The following is a 17,404-nucleotide window of genomic DNA, read 5'->3' on the forward strand; positions in this document are numbered from 1 at the left end:
GAAACCAGACAAAGCCCAGCATGGCGCCATCACTATGTGCCATCTGCAAGATCGAAAGGGCATACATCAAGCGACCCAAGAACCATGCAAAGCTCTGCCGAGAGTGCTTCATCAGAGTCTTCGAGGACGAAATCCACCACACCATCACATCATCCAAATTATTCTACCCCGGAGAGAAAGTTGCCATTGGAGCCTCCGGTGGCAAGGATTCGACAGTTTTGGCCTCCGTTCTCAAGACACTCAACGAACGACATGGATACGGACTAGATCTTGTCTTACTGAGCATAGACGAGGGCATCACCGGCTACCGAGATGACTCCCTCCAAACAGTCAAGAACAATGCCGTCCAATACGGCATGCCCCTGACAATAGTCGGATACAAAGAGCTATACGACTGGACCATGGACGAGGTCGTCCAGACCATCGGCAAAAAGGGGAACTGCACCTACTGCGGTGTCTTTCGACGGCAGGCTCTCGACAGGGGCGCAAAGATGTTAGGGATCAAGCATGTTGTCACCGGGCACAATGCAGACGATGTGGCCGAGACGGTCATGATGAACCTGCTGCGCGCGGACCTGTCGCGTCTCTCGCGAAGCACCAGTATTGTGACAGGAGACAACAGGTCTGAGGTGAAGAGAAGCAAGCCACTCAAGTACGCATACGAGAAGGAGATTGTGCTGTATGCCTTCCACAAGAAGCTCGAGTACTTCAGTACCGAGTGTATCTACAGTCCCGAGGCCTTCCGTGGAAGCGCCCGGGGTCTCATCAAGCAGCTGGAAAAAGTACGACCAAGCGCTATCCTGGATATTGTACGAAGTGGAGAGGACATGGCAAGATTGGTGCCCGGAGAGTCACCATCATCTTGCGGGTGCAAAGGACAGAAAGCGCAAGCACCTGTGGCCGCTGCTGTGGAAGAGGGCATAGGTGGTTGCGGGTCAACGAACGGCCGCACTCCAGGAGGTGAAATGGCCGCCTTGGATAAGCAGATCAGGGAGAACGAAGAGTACGCAGAGCTAGAGGTCGACGTCACAAAGAAAATACCTAAGCCAAAGCAAGGAGAGAAGGAGACACAAAGGGAACTACCCATCAGAACTGCCAGTGCTCCATCAAAGGGAGGACGACAGGTTCTAGGACAGTGCAAGCGCTGCGGGTACATGTCAAGCCAGGAGATATGTCAAGCATGCACGCTCCTGGAGGGGCTGAACAAGAACCGGCCCCAGATACAGATTTAACATTTTGTACACCACCATGGTGTCGAAGAGGATCATGAGAATGAGGTCGTTCGCGGTCTATCATATGTGCGCCCTCTTCTTTCGACACCAGTGCCTTCTTTACGCCGCCTCCATCCGTGTTGATTAGGAGAAGCGTTTCTCGCCCTAGAAACTGTAAGCTTTTTGCGAGAAAGATGATTGTTGAGGAAGCACGTACTCTCCAAGGCTGATTGACTTCGAAGCCTGGCGGGGCTATGGCATTGTCTGTTTGCCCTCGCAAGACTCCTGTAAGTCGTCTGTCGCGGTCCATCACTGCGTTCGTATATCGTTAGTATAGGTTCAAGAGCGGGACCTCTTTGTAGAGAAATATTGCTTCATACTTTGCTGTTGTTAAGAGAAACATGTTAGCTCGAGAACCAAAATCCAGCTAAACAAGGCGAACATACCCTGTCCCAGGTATCAAGGGACCATCTGTGCTTCTTTCCGCCACCGGCGTAGTGTCTGATTCCGCTCAGCCCAGCACCAGTCACGCCAAACATCTGTCCCCCCGCCCATCAGCATCTATGATCCTTCCTCATGTTTGGTGGACGCATGAATTCGAGGAGCTCTTACGGCAGTGATGATGACATAGGGAATGAGAGTCTCGAAGGGAACGGGCATCGTGACGGTTGTGCGGCCTGTCAATTGAGTTAGTGATAATGTCACAGGAAATACAAAACAAGGGAGCATACCCGAAGCCTCTGTCCAATCTATGTGGTGATGGTGTGGTGTCTGTAACTGCGCAACCTCGAAGCGCAAAGCCCAAGGTCCAGGTCTCTCGTCACGGCGATAGCGGTACTTGGACTGGGGCTCTCCCCAATTCCAATTGGCGAAGCTCTGAGTGGATGATTTCACTTTCTTGCCTCAGGCACCCAACCAATTCCCTCGAAAGCTCGGACCACCTCTTCAAGGCTGCCAAGCATTAGACCCACCCTCAAATTCACTGACTAATCAGTCCAAACGCAACCTTGCATTGCTGCAAACCGGGGGTGTCCAACTCCAGTAGCCAGCAACCTGAACACTTTCGCGATCAACCCAGGCAAAACTTCGACTCGCTCCAGAACCACATCCACAACCATTGACAGCCAGCAACTGCCATTTTCACGCGTCTCTACCCCAGAGCGTCTCCATAGAAGCCAAAAATAATCATATCCCTGCCGAATTCCACCTTCCTCCGCGCGTTCAACACCCCAAAGCCTTGACCCACGAATCGAACTCAACTTTTTTGTTTTTTGTTTTTGCATGCCTCGCGGCGCGGCGCATATAAAACCGAGATATATTCCCTGCGAGATATCTAGTCGGTAGTGATTGTTCCCCCCGAACGATGCGCCGGGTGTTATAGCCGCCGAAGATCGGAATCATCACGCAAAAGACCGAGGTGACCTGGCTGGCTGGCATGCGCCGCGGGTGGTGAATACAACTTGGCGGGTGTGGGCTTCACCGAGATCCCTTGTTTAGGGGAAGCAGGAGCTTGAGATCAACCGAGGGGGAAAAATAAGAGACGGGATCATAATGGCCGAGGCTCAGCTAATGCAGGAGCAGCTACAACTGAGCGTCATGCAGTCAGAGCGTGAGGCTGAACTCGCCGCAGATGGGGATGTGGCCATGGGGGAGGATATCAGTGCGGCCGCTTCTCAGAGTCAGATTGACGTTGGGAGCCTGGCGGGTGAGCATTACGAGGATGCGGAGATGGATATGGATGCCGATGGGGAGCCTGACGACGGCGGGGAGGAACACGACGATCACAGCAGTGCCCAACACAGCGACTCGGAGCAGGAAGAGGATGGGATTTTCGAGGAGGATGCCGAGGAGGAAGAGGATAATGAGGTTGTTCCTGCCAAAGTTCGCCAGTCGCGACGAGGGAGCAAGGGGAGGACAACAAGGGATGAGGATGCTGAAGAGGACGAGGACGAGGAAGATGATGAGGGTGTCGGGGCGGTCAAGATCAAGCCTGGCGAGACAGATGATGAGTCGGATAGTGCCCACTCTGCGGATTCTGCCAGTGTCAGTGACAATGACTCTGATGCTGGTGCCGAGGAGGAGTGGGAGCCCGCGAATAATGATGAAGCGGAGGAGGATGAGGATGAGACTGATGACGGACACTGCGTCTTCTGTAAGCAGAGTGAAGAAAACGATCCGGCAGAAGAGTTTGAGGTGTATTTGGCTTGCACCAGGTGTCAGGACAACGGTTAGTGAACTCCTGGCTATGAGTCGTTGATTGCCATCTACTGACAACCAGTTGTACAGCTCACCAACAATGTGCCCGTGACAGCAAGGCATTGGATGGCGAAACGAGTAGGTGGTCTACGAATACATTGTGTAGAACCGTGCTGACAACAGCTGCAGGTCCTGAGAGCTGGAAGTGCCCCAAGTGCGCAGACACTGAATCAGAATCCGACGCCCATAACGAAGAAGATGTCGAGATGGATGGCATCACTGACACCAGTGCTCCTCCATCTGCCCGGCGTGCACATGCGCCAAAACTAGCGAGGGACCTGCTTCCGTCACAAAAGGGCGCTGTCAAGCCGGAATCACACTCTGTCTTCAACCAACTCGTCCTCGACGAGGATCCTATGGACGGATCGCGCGTGCTTAGAAAGCGGAAAACATCATCGATCGAGCCTGACGAGCACGTTATGGCCCTGCGAAAGAGGCGTCGGACAACAACAGAGGAGGCGAGCAACGAGGAAGCCTCAGCCGGCAGGGAAGGATCATCTAGACCAGTGTCCCGATCTTTACGGCTCAAGATTTTACAGAGCTCCGGTCTTGCTTCTGTCACGAAGAAGACACGGAACAGCATCATCGTCAAGATGCGCGTGAATGCGGTGGAACTCGCTCGGATCTCATCTGAAAAGCCCAAGGGCCTTAAGAAACGACCTAATAGATCTAATAGGTCGGGGAGATCGGGAAGATCGGCAAGGCGACCATCTAGAAATGACGGGCCTCGCGGTGCTGGGGCGGTCCAAGTCCCAATAGCCACTCCGTTTACTAGCACGAGCTACTCTCAGCCATTTTACTCTTTCTACGATAGGGAGACGGACGAGCTAAAGGGCAAACCATATGGTGGCATCTTGACCGAACCCGAAGCCGACACGTCCAAAACGATGCCGGCACCCGAAGACCGACGTCGTTTCGACGAGGCAAAGCAAAAGGCCGAAGAAGAATGGAGACAGAGGCTGCTGCAGGTGCAAGCCGAGACTGAAGTGCCGAGCAAAAAGTCTAAGAAGGCGTCGGGCCCGGCCAGCCAGATCGAGTGCATCCAGTTTGGAGGCTGGGAGATCGACACGTGGTACGCGGCGCCGTATCCCGAGGAGTACAGCAGGAACCGGATTCTTTACATTTGTCAGTTTTGCCTCAAGTACATGAACTCGGACTATGTCACCTCGAGGCACAAGCTCAAGTGTCCGGCGAAGCATCCTCCTGGGGATGAGATTTACCGGCACGGGTCAATTTCAGTCTTTGAGGTTGATGGACGCAAGAATCCGGTTTACTGCCAAAACCTCTGCCTGCTCGCCAAGCTGTTTTTGGGATCCAAGACGCTTTACTACGACGTGGAGCCGTTTTTGTTTTATGTCCTCTGCGAGTATGATGATTTGGGGTATCATTTTGTGGGGTACTTTTCAAAGGAGAAGCGGGCGAGCAGTCAGAACAATGTTTCTTGCATTCTGACGCTGCCGATTCACCAGCGGAAGGGGTATGGAAATTTGCTGATTGACTTTTCGTATCTTTTGACGAGGGTTGAGCAAAAGACGGGGTCGCCGGAGAAGCCGCTTTCGGACATGGGGTTGGTGTCGTATAGGAATTATTGGAGGTTGACCATGTGCAAGTATTTTGTGCAGCAGCGGGAGGAGAAGGGGTTGAGCATCAAGAAGATATCGGATGATACAGGGCTGACGGCGGATGATGTTGTTTCGGCGTTGGAGGGGTTGAGGTGTTTGGTTAAGGATCCGGTGACGGGGCTTTATGCGTTTAGAGTTGATTTGGGCTTTTGTAGGGAGTATGTGGAGAAGTGGGAGGGGAAGGGGTATGTGCAGTTGAACGAGAAGGCGCTGACTTGGACGCCGTATGTGATGGGGAGGAGCAATGCGACGAATTTTGAGCTGGGGCCGGCGTTGACGGCTATTGCGCCGAGGGAGGAGGAGGAGGACCACCAGGGGCAGAAACCGATTGTTGCTGGGGACGGTTTAGTCAATGGGAATGGGTCGTTTACTACGCAGTCGGAAGGTGGGGCGGGACAAGATGTCAAGCCGCCGCCGGTTGAAGGTCATGTTCTTGAGTCTACGGAATCGTCGACGAGGGAGTCGAATGGTTCTGCCGAGGTCAAGCCTGCGGAAGATGCAAACGGGGAGTTGGAGGATGAACCGCAAAGCGAAGATAACAAGAACTTCCCTGGCTACTACGACGAGAACCCCCAACAGGCCGAAGCCGATGTGGAAGAAGGCCCGCAACAAGAGCAAGACCCCGAACCCAAACAAGATCCTAGCGATTGGATGTCCCAATACATTGGCATTCCTCCCTCTCGATTCGAAGTCGTCCCACCGCTTAACCCCAGACGAACAGACCGTTCTAGAGCTGTGGTCTCCCGGCCCCCGGTTGTCAGGACGGCAAGCAGCGCTGCGAGGCCAAGGCCAAAACGGTCAGGGGGAAGTGCGAGACGTCCTGCTGCTGCTAGGCCGAGGGCTAGCTCGAGTGCGAACATTAAGAGGAAGCCGGGTGGTACGGGCAGGGGGCCGGGAAGGTGGCCCAAGGGGACGAAGAAGAGTGATTATGGGAATGCGGATAGTGGGCCGGGGTTGCCACCGGGGTGGATTGCGGAGCGGCAGAAGGAGGGTGGGGAGGGGGTGATGGATACGGTGCAGGTGCAGAGTCCTGGGGGGAAGGGGAAAGAGGGGATCGATTTGGTGATGAGTGATGTGGTTGTTGATGGGGGGGCGGGGGAAGGGGAGGAGTGATGGGGGGGGGTGTTTAAGCATTGGTATTATCTGGGAAGGGTAAGGGCAGGGGAGGGATGGGAGTTATTGATACCACGGCGTTTTTTTGTTTGAAGCGAGGGAATATTATTATTATACATTTGGTGTTTGGGTTCGTTTTCTTTTCAGGAGGGGGGGGTGGAGGGGGGGGTGGAAGGAAGGCCTGTGTGCGTGAGTATTGCTTTGAACTATTTACACAATTGTACTTTTAACCACTTTTGTTCGAGGGTTGTGTGGTAGAGGTTCTTTTCTTAAAAGATATTTGAGGAAGTTGAAAGGTTGTGAACAGCAGGTTAGACAAGAGCGTTTGAACAAGAATAATGGCTGCCCACTACATAGATGTCTCTCGGGTACCTGCCCTCCACGACGTGGCCATGCCAGGATCACAGATCGTGTGGCATTCGAGATAGCAACATTTACGTCATGGCCGTCCACCTTCAGGTGGTTCCTCTATGATGTGCTGCCCAGAGTAGTCTAGCGCAGGCTGGAGGCTTTCTGGAATGTCTTGGCATGCTTCAACACTGCAGCAGCCGCCACTTGCACTTGAAGCCTTTTTTGTTGTTGTCAACTGCCTGTCAGCTTCATATAGAGTTTTGTTGGAGGCAGAAAGATCCAAGTTAAAGTCTAATGAAGATCCGCTGAGGGCTTGTCTAGATTTTCCGAGGCGCAAAGGTTGGCGTTGAACTTGTTATGCTGGAATCTCGGTAAATGGCCGACAGATCTCCTGTATATCCACTCTGTTGTCATCTCTCCAATCTTGAAATTGGAAAGCGCGAGATACAATTTCATCCTTTCTCATCTTTTCCTTGTGCCGCTGATGATTGTTTGAAGTTGGCAGAGGATACAGTGCCAATTTGCAATTGAGTTTCCAGATAGTCAGTGTCTTTTTTTTCTTTTTTCTTTTCTTCTTTTTTTTTTTTTTTTTGGAGCAGTTTGAACAAGCTCTCCCCCTCTTCACATACATCAATCAAGTCTCACACACCACACGCAGCTCCAACCACCGAGCGCGCGCCACTCCCAACATACGGTACCTAACCTACCTAAACAGTGCGAATCAGGGGCTGAAGGAGAAGGCGAAAAAGCTTAACGTGGGTTGCACGATTACTTGTTGCTACCGACACGATCGCAGGTCCCTACTGTCTCCTATCATCGCAGCGTACCAACTGACGCTCTTCGCCTTACCAAGACCTACTATCCCCTGAACTTGGAAGGTTGGTGGCGCGTCCTTTTAGAGGTTACTGCTCACACAATCGGCTGCCAAGCTCCCGTCGGCACCACCCAGCATCCCTCCCCCGGCCGGCGACACGCACCACCCACTGCTTGCTGCTACTTACCACCACCACTTCTCAGTTTCCTAGCTTTCTTCCCTCTGCGACATTACCGGCCTCCCACTCTCTCGACATCCGCTACCGCCGGGTCTTCTTCTTCACACACCGACGCCCAACATGTCGAAAGTCATTCGCAGCGTCAAGAATGTCACCAAGGGTTATTCCAGCGTCCAGGTCAAGGTGCGCGAAGGTGGGTTCCCTCTTCCCTCGTCAACGTCGTCCCAAACTGCGCCGTATCATGCGCGCAAATCGAACCCGGCCCGTTAACTAATCTTCCGGCAATGCAGCGACCAGCAATGACCCATGGGGACCGACAGGAACACAGATGAGCGAGATCGCTCAGTTGACGTACAATTCGTGAGTGCATACGCAACCTCACCGGTGCCGGCCGCTGGCTGTGCTAGCACAAGGTGTCTCCAACCACCAATTTTGCTGACACAACCCCCGACAGGTCGACCGAGTTTTACGAGATTATGGACATGCTCGACAAGCGGCTCAATGATAAGGGCAAGAACTGGCGACACGTGCTCAAGGCGCTCAAGGTTATGGACTATTGCCTGCACGAGGGCTCCGAGCTGGTTGTGACGTGGGCCAAGCAGAATATCTTTATCATCAAGACGCTGCGCGAGTTTATCTACATTGATGAGGAGGGCAAGGATGTGGGAGCGAATGGTGGGTGGCTTTGGAAATGCTTCTGTCGTTTTTGCCGGGGATGGGTTGGCTGACTGACTTTGATTTTGGATAGTTCGCATTGCCGCAAAGGAGCTGTCTGCGCTGATCGCTGACGAGGAGAGACTGAGAGCCGAGCGAGCCGATAGGAGGATCTGGAAGTCTCGTGTCAATGGTCTCGAGGAATACGCCCCCCAGCAGAGCAGGGAAGAGCGGCAACCCCGCCGCGAGCGACGACAGCCGACCGATGAGGAGGACACCGAGTACAGGCTGGCGATCGAGGCCAGCAAGGCCCAAGAGGAGGAGGATAGGAGAAAGCGCGAGAGCCGGAACGTGGATGAGGATGATGACGATCTGGCCAAGGCGATCAAGCTCAGCAAGGAGGAAGAGGAAAGACGGCGACGGGAACTGGAGTCGACCAATGCTGCCGCTCTGTTTGATGACGCACCGACGCCAACGGCTCAGCCTCAGTTCACCGGGTTCAACCAGGGCTATCAGCAGGGGAGCGCGGTTGACTTTTTTGCCAACCCGATTGATCAGAGCCAGATGCAGATGCAGCCAACGGGCTATGTACAGAACGCGTTTACCGGGTACGGGGTTCAGCAGCCGCAGCCAACTGGCTATCAGAATGGCTTCCAGAACGGGTTTGGCCAGCAGCCAAATGCTTTTGACCCGTACGGTCAACAGCAGCAGCAACAGCAGGCTTTCCAGCCCCAGCCGACGGGTTACAACCCTTACCTTCAGCAGCAACAGCAGCAGCCGTTCCAGCAGCAGCAAACATCCCAGCAGTTCCTGACACCACAGGTTCAAGAGAACACTCTCCAGCCAGGTAGCAATAACCCCTGGGCCAGCAACCACAGCACCGGTCTTCAGGCCATGAAGCCCACGCCCACAGGTTCAAACAACCCCTTTGCCCAGCGACCATCCTCCGCATTCAAGGCCACCTCCTCGCTGGGTAGCCTCCCAGAGCAAAAGACGCTCTCAACCTTTAGCTCCTTCACATCGCAGCCAGCATCGCAGTCCCAGCCTCAGTTCCAGTCTCAGCCCTCGTTCCAACTGCAGCCACCTCAGCAGCAGCAGCCCCAGAGGGAGATGACGGAGCACGAGGCGAGACTGAACGCGCTATTGAGTACGGGCGAGGGTTTGGATACGTTCGGTAACACGGGTAACCTGAGGATTCCGGCGCAGCATACGGCTCCGGGGGTGTTTGTTAACAGTGCGGGGGCTGGGTTGGGAAGGATGACGGCTGATCAAACGGGGAGTAATCCGTTCTTGAGGCAGCAGTTTACGGGGATGCCGACGGTTAGTTATGGTGGTGGGGGACAGCAGCAGCAGACGGGGCCTGGGGCGTTTGGTGGGGTGGGGGGAGGGGCGAACAACCCTTTTGCACAGAGGAGTGTAGGACAGCAACAGCAGCAGGGGGATTTGATTCAGTTTTAAGAGGGGTGAAGAGGGGGTAGAAGGGAAAGAATGAAGAGTCTGAAGAGTGAGGATGATGAGAGAGAAGCAAGGGGAGGGTGGAGTAATTGGGGTGGGGGGCGGTTGAGTATAGTTTCGATGGGGACGGTATTTGTTAGGTTGGTTTTGGTGGGTTTGAGGGAACAGAAAAGAGGAGTGGGAAAGGGGTAGGGTAGGGGTTGGAAGAAAGAAGTTTGAGAGTTGTGGATGTTTGATGTGGATGTTGACGTGGTGAAGTGGTGGTGGTGGTGGTGGTGGTGATGGATGGATTGATTTACTTAGGCAACCTATTTTTTTTTTGTCCTTTTCTTTTTCTTCTTCTTCTATCATTCGGAACATTGAGCTTCAGATTTTGAGTGTTTGTGTGATACAAATGGTGGTGTTTTGTGTCTTGTGTGAAGTTTATCGTGATGTAAAGGTATAGGCAGGTAGGTCAAAAGTCCAGGTTAGAAAGTTTGGTTGGACGGCTCTGTTGTGTCAAGGCTGGTTGGCTTTGAAAGGGCAGTAAGAGGGAGAGCAATGTGATATGTGAGAGAGGTGGAATATGGATATGTTGAAAAGTGAAGGGTGACAACCATATATATTTATAGCAGAGACCCCAGACTTGAAAGAGGTTGTAACACGTCTTGAGGTGGGCTGTTTTATTGTACATGGACAAGTCTCATATGATTTTGGTCACTGCCCGATTTCACAACGAACCTACCTATTTCACACCGAGTTGTCAACTGAGAGGTGTGGAATTGTGGCATGCTTTACGAAAAGACAGTAGACAAACGGAACAAAGGCCTGGTGTGTCTGGGGGATTTATAGTCTTTCCTGGAAGCAGGCAGCTGTGTGATTCATCAGGGGTAAAGGTCTAAAACTGAGAAATAGCAAGGCGTCCAATAATTTTGCTGGGAACGGTCTATGATTTGCAGTTGTCAAGTGCGTCAAGTACGTCAAGCTTGCAAGGCAGACTTGTAGAATTACTAAGCTGTAGCCTGTGGGCCAATCAGAGGGGGGAATTGGGCGTTGGCTGGCAGGTTGGGCTGGGCACGTGAGGGATTTGAGGATGATGGTTGATGAACTTAAAAGCGAGCGGTCGGAGGAGAGGAGCCATAAATATGTAGGGGGAGAGACTGGGCTGGTGTTCCTGTTTCTTCAGAGCAAAAAGTTGACCTTGAAAGACCAAACAGGAGCTTGATGCTGCTTGGGTGCTTGATAATTGGTCCGTGTGTTCTGTCAAAAAAGCTGTGACCCTGGCCACTCTTTTCGCAGGTGACGCACGGCTCACCCAGGACTCTTCTTTATCTGATTGGTCACTTGAGCTCTTTTTTCGCCCCACCCAAGCATTGGGCTAGGAAAGAGAAACGGGCCAGGGCTGGAGAGAGAAGAGACAGAGAGGAAATAATAGCGGAACTTTCGCGAGCTTGCCCAACTCGATTCTCCATCGCGCCTGTCACGACCACAACGAACAAGGGTCAAGGAAAGCAAGGTCGCCCATTTTCTTTACCTTACCTTCCCTCTCTCTATCCCCAAACAGCGCAGGCCAACATCTGAAACCTGCCTTTATTTGAACTTTCCTTTATCTCATTGAATTTTATTTTTCTTTTCGGGGGAAAAATAACATCCATCACGTTACGCGCGCAGATCGAGAAGACATCAGTCCCTGCCTCGCGATTTTTTTCCCCCGACTTCGTTGTCCAAGATAACCATCTGAGCCGACAACAACGAGGCGGCCAATCATCAACAACACCCGCTTGCCTCGTCACCGAGCACGACTGACGACAAACAAGCAACTACATCACCAGCATTTTCGTCTGCCTGCCACTGCGCGACATCGATCATCACCGAGACGATGGCGTTCGGCGGTTTTGGCGGCGGCGGCGGCGGTTTCGGCCAGAATAATAACACCACCGGCTCGACATTCGGCGGCTTTGGTGCTACAAACAACACATCTTCAGGTACGTGTCAACGACTTTTCGGTTTGTTCGAGGACGACTTTCCATTGCGACATCGATCGACGGTCTCATCGAGCGATCACCACTGCTGCCGACGATGAACTTTTTCGAGACCGCGACTGATTACTGACTGATGACCTAGGGTTTGGCACAGGCACAGGCTTTGGAGCAACCAACAATGCTGCCCCCGGCACCACTGGCGGCAGTCTCTTCGGCGGCGGCGGCGGCGGCGGCGGTACTACTGGAGGCTTTGGTACTAACACCACAGGAGGTGCTTTTGGAGGTGGTGGTTTCGGCGCCGCGAAGCCAGCATTCGGCACGCCAGCCAGCACAAGCGGTGGAGGCCTTTTTGGGAGCACAACTGCCACCGCCGGCGGCACCGGGTTCGGCTTTGGCAACACTGCCAACACCGCTGCCACGTCAACACCCTTTGGCGGCGGCGGTGGATCATCACTGTTCGGCGCAGCCAAGCCTGCCACAACCGGCTTTGGCGGGACAAGCACGGGCTTCGGCGCCGGGGCGACTGGCGGCAGCCTTTTCGGCGGTGGAGGCACAAGCACCACGGGGACCGGCTTCGGTGCGACGACCAACCCCGGGATCGGCACCGCGACTGGCGAAGCTCCAGGGACGGCTGTTGTTGCTTTCAACCCCCTGGTAGAAAAGGAGCCCAACAATGTGTCTCAGAGCAACTCATTCCAGAACGTATGCTTCATGGACGCCTACAAGCGCTGGTCTCCTGAGGAGCTTAGATTGGTCGACTACAACCAGGGTCGGAAATCTGGAGGGGCTACCGGGTCGACGTTTGGAAGCACCAACTTTGGAGGCTTTGGCGCTACCGGGACAACAACAACTAATACTGGCTTCGGCGGCGGTGCCACCACGGGATCAAGCTTGTTTGGTGGCGGTGGAACAAGCGGAGGATTCGGAGCAGCAACAACTACTCCAGCTGCCAATACCGGTGGCTTCGGCGGCAGCAGTCTCTTCGGTGCTAAGCCTGCAACAGCAACCACTGGCATGTTTGGAGGCACCCCCGCGCAACCTGCCGCTACGGGTGGCAGTCTCTTTGGAGGTGGTGGAGGTGGTTTTGGCACCACGGGAACAACTACTGGTGGCTTCGGCGGTGGAGCTGCCACGACCGGTACTAGTCTCTTCGGCACCAACACCGCAACTGCCGCGAAACCCGCCTCCGGCTTCAGCTTTGGAACCGGTGGCACCGCGACTACTAATACCGGCTTTGGAGGCACCGGCACTGCTGGCACCGGCACTGGACTCTTTGGAGCCGCTACACAACAACCTGCCGCAACCGGCGGCGGGCTTTTCGGCACTCAGCAACAACAACAACCTGCCACGTCGGGCTTTGGCGGCTTTGGCCAAACCGCGGCCCAACCCGCTGCCACAGGAGGTATCTTTGGAACCGCACCAGCCAAGCCTGCCACTGGTCTGTTTGGAACTGCCACCACAACCGCTCAACCGGCGACGGGCGGCTCTTTGTTCGGTGCGACTGGAACGACAACAAACACAGGATTTGGCGGAGCTGCCGCCCAGCCCGCAGCGGGCGGGAGTCTCTTCGGGGCGAAGCCGGCAACTGGTGGGCTCTTCGGTACAACCACGACACCTGCCGCGACCGGCGGTGGTCTCTTCGGGAATGCTCAGCAACAGCCTGCTGCCACAGGATTCGGCGCCGGCCTGGGCCAGAATAACCAGCAAAAGCCTCTTTTTGGCAACACCACCACTGGTGGCGGTCTCTTTAGCCAGCCGGCACAACAGCAGGGCGGTTCGCTATTCGGCGCTTCTCAGACGCAGCCCCAGCTCGGCTTGGGCAACTCTCTGCTTGGTGCTTCCCAACAACAACAGCAGCAGCAGGGTTTGTCGACTAGCATCAATGACCTTTCCGCTTATGGTGCCGCTACCTTGTTCTCGGGTCTCAGTGATGACAAGATCGTCAATCCTGGGCCCCTGGCCACTCCTCTAGGTGGCAAGCCCAAGGTTAAGAGCCGGTCGATTTTGCCCATGTACAAGCTCAGCCCCGCGAACGCTTCCCGCTTCGTCACCCCGCAGAAGAGAGGCTACGGTTTTTCGTACAGCGCCTATGGGTCGCCTGCTACGCCTTCCAGCATCTCGAGCACCCCCGGCGGCTTTGGACAAAGTCTTTTGGCCAGCAGTGTCAACCGTGGTTTGAGCAAGAGCATTTCTGCCAGCAACCTGCGCCGCAGCTTCAACGTTGAAGATAGTATCCTGCAGCCAGGTGCTTTCTCGGCCAACTCGAGCATGCGTCTTCTTGGCAGCGCTAGCAGCAACAAGAAGCTGATCATCAATAAGGACATGCGGAGCGATCTGTTCAGTAGCAGTGATAAGAAGCAAGCTCAGGAAGATGCGAGCGGTGCTCGCAAGTTGGCCAAGAGAGTGAGCTTCGATACCAGCACAGCTGATAGTCCCAGCAACGACGAGGTCGCTGCGATTACGGATGGCAGCGAGAATGATCTTGGCTATCTCAGGCCTTCCATTCGTTCCACCAACAACGGCGCCAACGGCAGCAAGGCTTCTCCTGCCTCTGCCGCTCCCGAGATGACAAAAGTCAAGGGCAATGAGCTTGCCATCGTCCATGAGGAAGAATCTCCTGCCGCCGCTCGGGTTACGCTTGCTGCCAAAGCTCCCGCCTCCCCATCTGCTGGTTCTGATGAGGCTGGTGAGTATTGGATGAGCCCGTCGCTCGAGGACATCCGCGCCATGAACAGGACGCAGCGCCAAAAGGTTGTCGACTTTACTGTTGGTCGCGTCCACGTGGGTAATGTCCAGTTCAAGGTTCCTGTCGATCTCAGCAACATCAACGTGGATGAGATCATTGACAACATTGTCATCCTGGTTCCCCGCTCAGCCACCGTGTACCCGGTTGCGGCCAAGAAGCCGCCCGTAGGCAAGGGCCTGAACGTTCCTGCGCTGATCTCGCTCGAGCATTCATGGCCCCGTGGTGGCAGGGACGTCAGTGGCCGCCGTCTTGAAAAGCACATTCAGAAGCTCAAGGCTATCCCCGACACGACTTTTGAAGACTACGACCCGGAGACTGGCGTCTGGCAGTTTTCTGTAGAGCACTTCACTACCTATGGTCTGGATGATGATGACTCCGACGATGAAGAGTTTGAGGAGGAAGCCATCCAGCCTATGCAAGCTGCCAAGCGTGCTCAGCACGTTGAACAGATCCCGAGCCCGGTTGTCGAGGCCTCGTCCACGTCGCCTGTTGACCCCGATGACACCTTTGAGTTCAAGCGCAGCCGCCGCACTCTGCCTGGCGCCTTCGACGACGATGAAGCCGCCATGTTCGATGAAGAAGAGGACTCTGATGTCTCTCACCAGGGTACGCCACCTCATGAGCCCCTGGACGCTGACACCCCCATACCATCACGGGAGTGGCCTGAAGATGAAAGCATGGCTGACGGACCCGATGACTTCCAGCTCGAAGCCTATGACGACTCGTACGAACAAGGGTCGGTCGACGGCGCCCAGGATGAGTTCCAGCTCTCCCGTTACGACGACAACGCTGAGCGACTCCCTGCTGGCATTGTGAGAGCACGGATGCGGGCGCTCAAGAAGTCGACAGCCCCGACCAAGATTGAGGTGGCCGGTGGTGATGATTGGACTCAGATTTTGCAGGCGAGCGTGCGGGCGCCCAGGACGGTGGATCGGGCCACGCTTCGGGAACTCAACGAGACGGGGGCGGTTTGGGATATGAAGGATCGCGGGAGCCCCGCGCCCAAGGACGTGGCGGTGAATAATAACGACGACGGGTTTGCGACCAGTCTGGACTTGATGAAGTCGCTGTTTCAGCAAACGAAAGGCGGGCCGACTCAGTCCTCGCAGGCATCGCCCGCGAAGGGGTTCGTGAAGGTCGGTCTCCCGCTTGTCTCCTAGTTTTTCTTTTTTGCACACAAAACACACACACACACACACACACACACTCTTTGTCTCACTACCCAAAAATTGCATCAACACCCGGTTTAGTAATTCTACGTATAATGAATTGAAACATTTTCTGACATTTTTTTTTCTTGTGTTACAGTGGCCATACCAGACGCGTTCCAAGGTTGAAGACGACGAGACTCAGTCGGTCCCTCGTCCTACTTGGGGCCCTGACGGGGTTCTCGTGACGGCTCACGACGGCGAGGCCAGCCTGCAGGCTGTTGACGGCACGATCACTCCTGGTGGGGAGGCGCAGGTCAACCCCAAGATTCTGGCTCAGCTTCAGCAGTATATCGATAGCGTTTCTGGCTATCAGGGAGATTCGGGCCCGGAGTTTAAGAAGGTGGCGCAGGGTGATGCCGTTTGGGAGCTGGCGTCGCTGCTTTTTGACGAGAACGGCGTTGGACTGACTGGTTTCTGGCGGCAACTGGTGCTGGAATCGACCAAGACTGCGCTTGCGAGGGCTGAGTCGCCGGAGGAGAAGGCCATCATTTGTTTGGCTGGGAATTTGGTCCCGGAGGCGTGTGCGCAGCTTGTCAAGGGGAGAGATATGAGACTTGCTGTGCTGGTTGCTGGGGTCGGGAGTCAGCAGGCGGATATCAAGGCTCAATTGAGGGACTGGAGGGAGTCGAATGTTCTCTCTGAGATTTCCGAGCCCGTCCGCGCGGTTTATGAACTTCTGGCCGGCAATGCCTGTGTTTGTGACGGGGTCAAGGACGCGCCGATTGAAAGTAGGGTTAGTTCCTTTACCATTTCTCAGCGGTTCGGGTTGACTTGGGAGCAGGCTTTTGGGCTGAGGCTGTTTTATTCTGCCGCCGAGGACGGGGCGCCGAACGTGAAGGGGGCGATCAAGAGTTTTCAGATGGATGTCGAGCAGGACAGGGAGCCGGAGCCGGGGAGTCAGATGTGGAGTTTGTTGAAGGCGTTTGCGAACCAGGAGTTTGACTGGAGTGATGGGCGGTTGGGGTGGTTGATGACGAGGGCTATTCATGCGAGCGGCAAGGTTGGGTTCGGGGAGGATGATGTCGGGAGGCTGGACAGGGCGAGTGTTGGGTTTGCGGGGGCGTTGACGGGGATGGGGGATTGGGTGCCTGCGGCGTTTGTGCTGCTGCAGCTGAGCGAGAGGGAGGCGAGGGAGAGGGCGGTTAGGGATCACCTTGGGAGGCACGCCAGTTTTATTGGTGCGCCGAGGAACCCGGGCAGTGCGTTCAGTGCGCTCAAAAAGTTTGGAGTCCCAGAATCATGGATCTGGGAGGCGAAGGCGCTGGATTATAGGGCCAGGGGAGAAACCCACCAGGAGTTTCTCGCGCTGGTCTGGGCGAAAAACTATGCCGAGGCGAACAGGGCTTTTGTTACAAAGGTTGGGCCGGATCTGGTTATTGGGAGGGAGTACAAGAAGCTGGCGACGTATGCGCAGCTGCTGTTCAAGGTGAAGAGGAATATTTCGGACTGGGACAGGGCGGCGGTGGTGTATTTGCTTTACCCCTTGGTTAGGCTGGAGAAGGGGAAGAAGAAGAGCAAACTGGATGAGACGGAGGAGAGGCTGTTTGATGGGTTGGTTTCGCTGAGGGGGATGGCGAGGGGGGATTTGAGGCAGGAGGCTGCGATTGCGGACATGGCGGAGGAGTTGATTCGGGTTAGGGGGGGGGAGGCGAGGCTCTATGGGTTGCTGCCGAGGGATGTTGCGGGGCGGTATAGGAGGGCGGAGGTGTTGGGGGAGATGTGAGTTGATTTTGTCAGGGAAAATAGGAATGAAGGGAAAGGGGGGTTTAATTTGGTCTTTTTTTTATTTTTTATTTTTTTGTTTTTGTATTATCAGTAGTGTGTAGGAACTA

At 54.8% G+C, this 17,404-nt stretch overlaps 6 protein-coding genes across 6 annotated transcripts; 5 read left to right on the plus strand and 1 right to left on the minus strand.

The window, feature by feature from the left end:
* Positions 1 to 20: 20 nt before the first annotated feature.
* CTU1 (cytosolic thiouridylase subunit Ctu1) lies at positions 21 to 1,232 on the plus strand (the record flags this gene model as incomplete). Its single annotated transcript, XM_062883686.1, has 1 exon — positions 21 to 1,232. The coding sequence occupies one exon, from the start codon at positions 21 to 23 to the stop codon at positions 1,230 to 1,232; it is 1,212 nt and encodes a 403-aa protein (XP_062743560.1).
* On the minus strand, positions 974 to 2,147 carry QC762_0067130 (uncharacterized protein). The gene is made up of 5 exons (XM_062883687.1): positions 1,943 to 2,147; positions 1,824 to 1,888; positions 1,658 to 1,750; positions 1,429 to 1,528; positions 974 to 1,376 (listed from the first exon to the last, which is right to left on the minus strand). Exons 2-5 carry the CDS (start codon positions 1,869 to 1,871, stop codon positions 1,087 to 1,089), a joined length of 531 nt encoding a protein of 176 aa, XP_062743561.1. The 5' UTR covers positions 1,872 to 1,888; positions 1,943 to 2,147; the 3' UTR covers positions 974 to 1,086.
* SAS3 (Histone acetyltransferase) lies at positions 2,093 to 6,202 on the plus strand (the record flags this gene model as incomplete). Its single annotated transcript, XM_062890361.1, has 2 exons — positions 2,093 to 3,438; positions 3,498 to 6,202. The coding sequence occupies exons 1-2, from the start codon at positions 2,763 to 2,765 to the stop codon at positions 6,200 to 6,202; spliced, it is 3,381 nt and encodes a 1,126-aa protein (XP_062743562.1). The 5' UTR covers positions 2,093 to 2,762.
* A 708-nt stretch (positions 6,203 to 6,910) lies between these two features.
* Positions 6,911 to 7,578, plus strand: QC762_0067150 (uncharacterized protein; the record flags this gene model as incomplete). Its single annotated transcript, XM_062883688.1, has 3 exons — positions 6,911 to 6,924; positions 7,212 to 7,308; positions 7,483 to 7,578. 3 exons carry the CDS (start codon positions 6,911 to 6,913, stop codon positions 7,576 to 7,578), a joined length of 207 nt encoding a protein of 68 aa, XP_062743563.1.
* An 87-nt stretch (positions 7,579 to 7,665) lies between these two features.
* On the plus strand, positions 7,666 to 10,076 carry QC762_409040 (uncharacterized protein; the record flags this gene model as incomplete). The annotated part of the gene is made up of 4 exons (XM_062890360.1): positions 7,666 to 7,738; positions 7,836 to 7,905; positions 8,000 to 8,220; positions 8,294 to 10,076. 4 exons carry the CDS (start codon positions 7,666 to 7,668, stop codon positions 9,655 to 9,657), a joined length of 1,728 nt encoding a protein of 575 aa, XP_062743564.1. The 3' UTR covers positions 9,658 to 10,076.
* Positions 10,077 to 10,824: 748 nt separating this feature from the next.
* Positions 10,825 to 17,295, plus strand: QC762_409030 (uncharacterized protein; the record flags this gene model as incomplete). The annotated part of the gene is made up of 3 exons (XM_062890359.1): positions 10,825 to 11,618; positions 11,758 to 15,497; positions 15,670 to 17,295. The coding sequence occupies exons 1-3, from the start codon at positions 11,513 to 11,515 to the stop codon at positions 17,293 to 17,295; spliced, it is 5,472 nt and encodes a 1,823-aa protein (XP_062743565.1). The 5' UTR covers positions 10,825 to 11,512.
* Between the last annotated feature and the right edge of the window lie 109 nt (positions 17,296 to 17,404).

Source organism: Podospora pseudocomata, chromosome 4 (assembly GCF_035222375.1).
Source record: "Podospora pseudocomata strain CBS 415.72m chromosome 4, whole genome shotgun sequence".
Classification (NCBI taxonomy): domain Eukaryota; kingdom Fungi; phylum Ascomycota; class Sordariomycetes; order Sordariales; family Podosporaceae; genus Podospora; species Podospora pseudocomata.

Coding starts and splice junctions, on each gene's coding strand:
- QC762_0067130 (XM_062883687.1), bottom strand. CDS start 1,871: ATGCCCGTTCCCTTCGAGACTCTCATTCCCTATGTCATCATCACTGCC. Junction 1,751..1,823: donor CCTATGTCATCATCACTGCC/GTAAGAGCTCCT, acceptor GCGGGGGGACAG/ATGTTTGGCGTGACTGGTGC. Junction 1,377..1,428: donor AAGTCAATCAGCCTTGGAGA/GTACGTGCTTCC, acceptor TACAGTTTCTAG/GGCGAGAAACGCTTCTCCTA.